The 3271-nt window shown below is 36.6% G+C and overlaps 1 protein-coding gene across 1 annotated transcript in view; it reads left to right on the forward strand.

Annotated features, from left to right (window-relative positions):
• Positions 1-1011: 1011 nt before the first annotated feature.
• gfra3 (GDNF family receptor alpha 3) overlaps positions 1012-3271 on the forward strand; it is a 25189-nt gene continuing 22929 nt past the window's right edge. Inside the window, exons 1-2 of the mRNA XM_035669741.1 lie at positions 1012-1060; positions 2673-2744. Coding sequence (XP_035525634.1) covers positions 1012-1060; positions 2673-2744 — 121 coding nt within the window. The remainder of the gene's footprint in view (positions 1061-2672; positions 2745-3271) is intronic.

Below are 3271 nucleotides of genomic sequence, written 5' to 3' on the forward strand. Positions count from 1 at the left end.
GATAAATCGTAATGACTTTGGTGATCATCTGACTTTCATTTCAAAATGAAGTTGACATTTTTGGTTTTGGATAACATATCAACAAATGCTGGATGGACTGCCATGACATTTGGAGAAACCTGGTCCAGGTTTATGACCAAATACCTGCAAAGCTAATGACATTTCCATTGGTCTCAGCTTTACTTTAAGTTTGCTGCAGCGAGTGTTTGGTTTGTCTATTCTGGGCTACCGTAAAATGGCGGTTCAACATCGCAGACTCCATAGATAAAAATGGCTCATTCTAAAGTAATGAAAATACAATGATTCTTATTTTCAGGTGGTTATACGCTAATGAATACTACCCTAGTGTGGGATATCTATACATTTCTGAAACTCTCCTCATTAATGTAAACCACTGGACCTGGAGTCACCCATTGTTACGATGACGAAGGCACGAATGTGCCCGCATGCGCCACTAAAAGTGCTTGTTTTTGCCACTGACAGGCTCAGATTGTTATTCTAAGTGACAACATTATGGAAAGGATCCATACAAAAAAATAAGTTTTTGTTATAGAGTAAGATTATTTTTGTTTAACCAGAAACTGCCTTTATAGTGCTATCACTCACCACCAGAATCCATAGACAAAAACTGTAATTTAACCTTCCAGATAATCACAAGAGACACTTTATTCAAACTCGCCAGAAACAAAATCAAACTTATCAAAGCTGTCTCTGTTAGTCTTTCCACTGTTCCAACAACAATCTCCAACTCTGGTTTAGATGAAATAAATACTTAAGTCACTGAGGTAGATCAGAACAGCAATTTCAGTCTTCTCCTCGAAGCCAACACATCATTCCCTGCTCAGTAAGCCATTACTCAAATATATATTTACATAGCAAATAGTTTGCTGCTATATTGATCCTCTAAATCTCTTATATATAGTCCATGCATGTAGGTGATGTCGCTACACATAGAACATATATGCCTCCTTAATAATGTAACTTCTCAACTACGCTACTAAGACTATCGGCATGCCACAGGGAGACTGCAAGTTTCTGATGCCAATGGGAATTGTTGATAGTGAAGACAATATCAAGAAGTTAAAGTAAGGCTCACTAATCTGTAGATCTACTGCCACTGTAGTTCATGCGTGCTGGGATCACTGTTCTCTATCACAGTGAATGTCAGAAGGTAAATATGGTAAGTATAAGGCAGAATTATCCTATTCAGCAATGAGAAAAAAGTTAACATTTCCGGGCTCTCTTTGTATTACAAAGTAAATGTAAGAATATAAACACATGGTGTGAGAAATATAATTAAAGCGTGATATGGCTTGATCATGTTGAAATCCAGTGCTGAACTATAAATCAAAACCTGCATAGTGGAGATAGCTAGATAGTAGAGGTCGCCAGACAGTGGGGGAGGCTGTGCACTCTCCACTAAAGTAAGAAAAGAGACTCATAGAGGGAAGTAAAGAAGCTAACATTTTTAGATGTGAGAATGATTGGTTTTACTTCAGGGACCTCTCTGCACTGCAAGGGATGCAGGGGGAGGCCTCTGTTCTTCTAATTAGCTTTTGTAAAGTAAATGTCAATTTGATAGAAAGAATTGTCAGAAAATGCACTGCACAACTTAATTCAGAGATAGAATAGAATTGTGTTACTTTGCACAAAGAGCAGCATGATGATGATTGATCTGTTATGAATGATTTGTTGTTTGAACATACTGTACAAATGCATGTTGTAGATGACTCATTTTTACAGCCATGATCTTCTCATCATTGGAGGATTTTCCACCACTGTCTTATCTATTTCCGGTATTATACACTTGTATTTACTCTCCTGTGGGTCATTGCTTACTGGTACCTCTGTAGAGTGTTATCTTGACTCTATGAATCAGAATCACCTTGTTATATTAAATGTTGCGATTTACAAACTGCGATCAAACTTTACAGTCTCAAACAGTAATATAGATCCTGAGCTTTTTATTTAAGAGACAAGATAACTTACAGTGTCAGGTCAGATATACAGAGAAGAACTAATAGCCTTTTCTGTTCTAATGTGGCTGATGCTGACTTATGAAACCGTTTTCTTGCAGATTTCCTTAGTGCTGATTCTTCTATTACATTGTTGATGTCAATAACATGAATCAATTCGTAACTTCATGTTTTTGAAAAATATACTTGAGGACCTGGTTTATCTTTGGCTTTTGTGTCTTCAATTCTGTATTCCAAAAGTTTTTTTTCCAGAACTAGTACAGAGTTTGAAATCATATCAGATCGTTTTGGAAGGTTCAAAGTCTTTTATTTTTAATATAAAAAATGACTTTGAGGTGGTAGTTTGGACACAATTCACACATTTTCACGTTATCTGCATTTTCAGATTTGCCAGCCTAGGAGTGGGCATGGCCTTACTAAATATGACCAACGTAAGACCATTTTATATAGCTCAAAAACATAAGAATGATTTTATTATTTTCAGATTATTTTATGGTCGCATTGCAGATTACATCATTTACCTTCTGGTGCATTTGAGGGAGGGAGGTCACTTTGAGTTTTATTGGTGTTAGTCAATTACCGTTTGCTTTCTGTACCTCAGTGTTTGTCTTAGATGTCCTTCCAACCTTCCATGGGCCGCATTGTGAACGATCACTCAATTGTTTGCCAATGTTTGTGTGTTCCTTTTTCCTCCAGGGGAAGATGAACTGGAAATATCTCCCTATGATGACACGCTAATGGATACTCGCATGGCCTCCTTAGTGGCAGGTAAAACACACACACACACACACACACACACAGTCACTCATGCAGTGTTTGTTATGATTAGGTAGTTTGAGTCAGTGTCCATCACTGTCACACATCATGTCATTCACTGAGCTGCTTCACTGGCTTGTATGATACAAGCCAGTGAAGCAGCTCAATGAATCACTAAGCCTCAGACATGTTAATCAATATGTATCAGTCAATAAACATATAGTAACTAGAGACCAGCTCTTTTCATTTGCCTCATCTCTTTCTGTCTTAGCACCTAAGATAAGATAAAATAAAATAGATTAAGATATCTTATGTTCCCCAATGGGGAAAATATGTTACAGCAGCAAAGTGGATAAAGAAAAAAAACAGTATAAAGACAGTATAAGAACAGTATCAGAAAAAATAATATAATATAATATAATATAAACACTGTACAAAAGAGAAAAAACAGTAAAAAAACACAACAGATAACACAATAACACAAATACTAGCAGCAGTTGCACATGGGCAATAGATTGCACAGTAATTATTGTCCATTG

The sequence above is a fragment of the Morone saxatilis genome, unplaced genomic scaffold, assembly GCF_004916995.1.
Source record: "Morone saxatilis isolate NCDOM2014 unplaced genomic scaffold, NCSU_SB_2.0 Contig22, whole genome shotgun sequence".
NCBI classification, from domain to species: Eukaryota; Metazoa; Chordata; class Actinopteri; family Moronidae; genus Morone; species Morone saxatilis.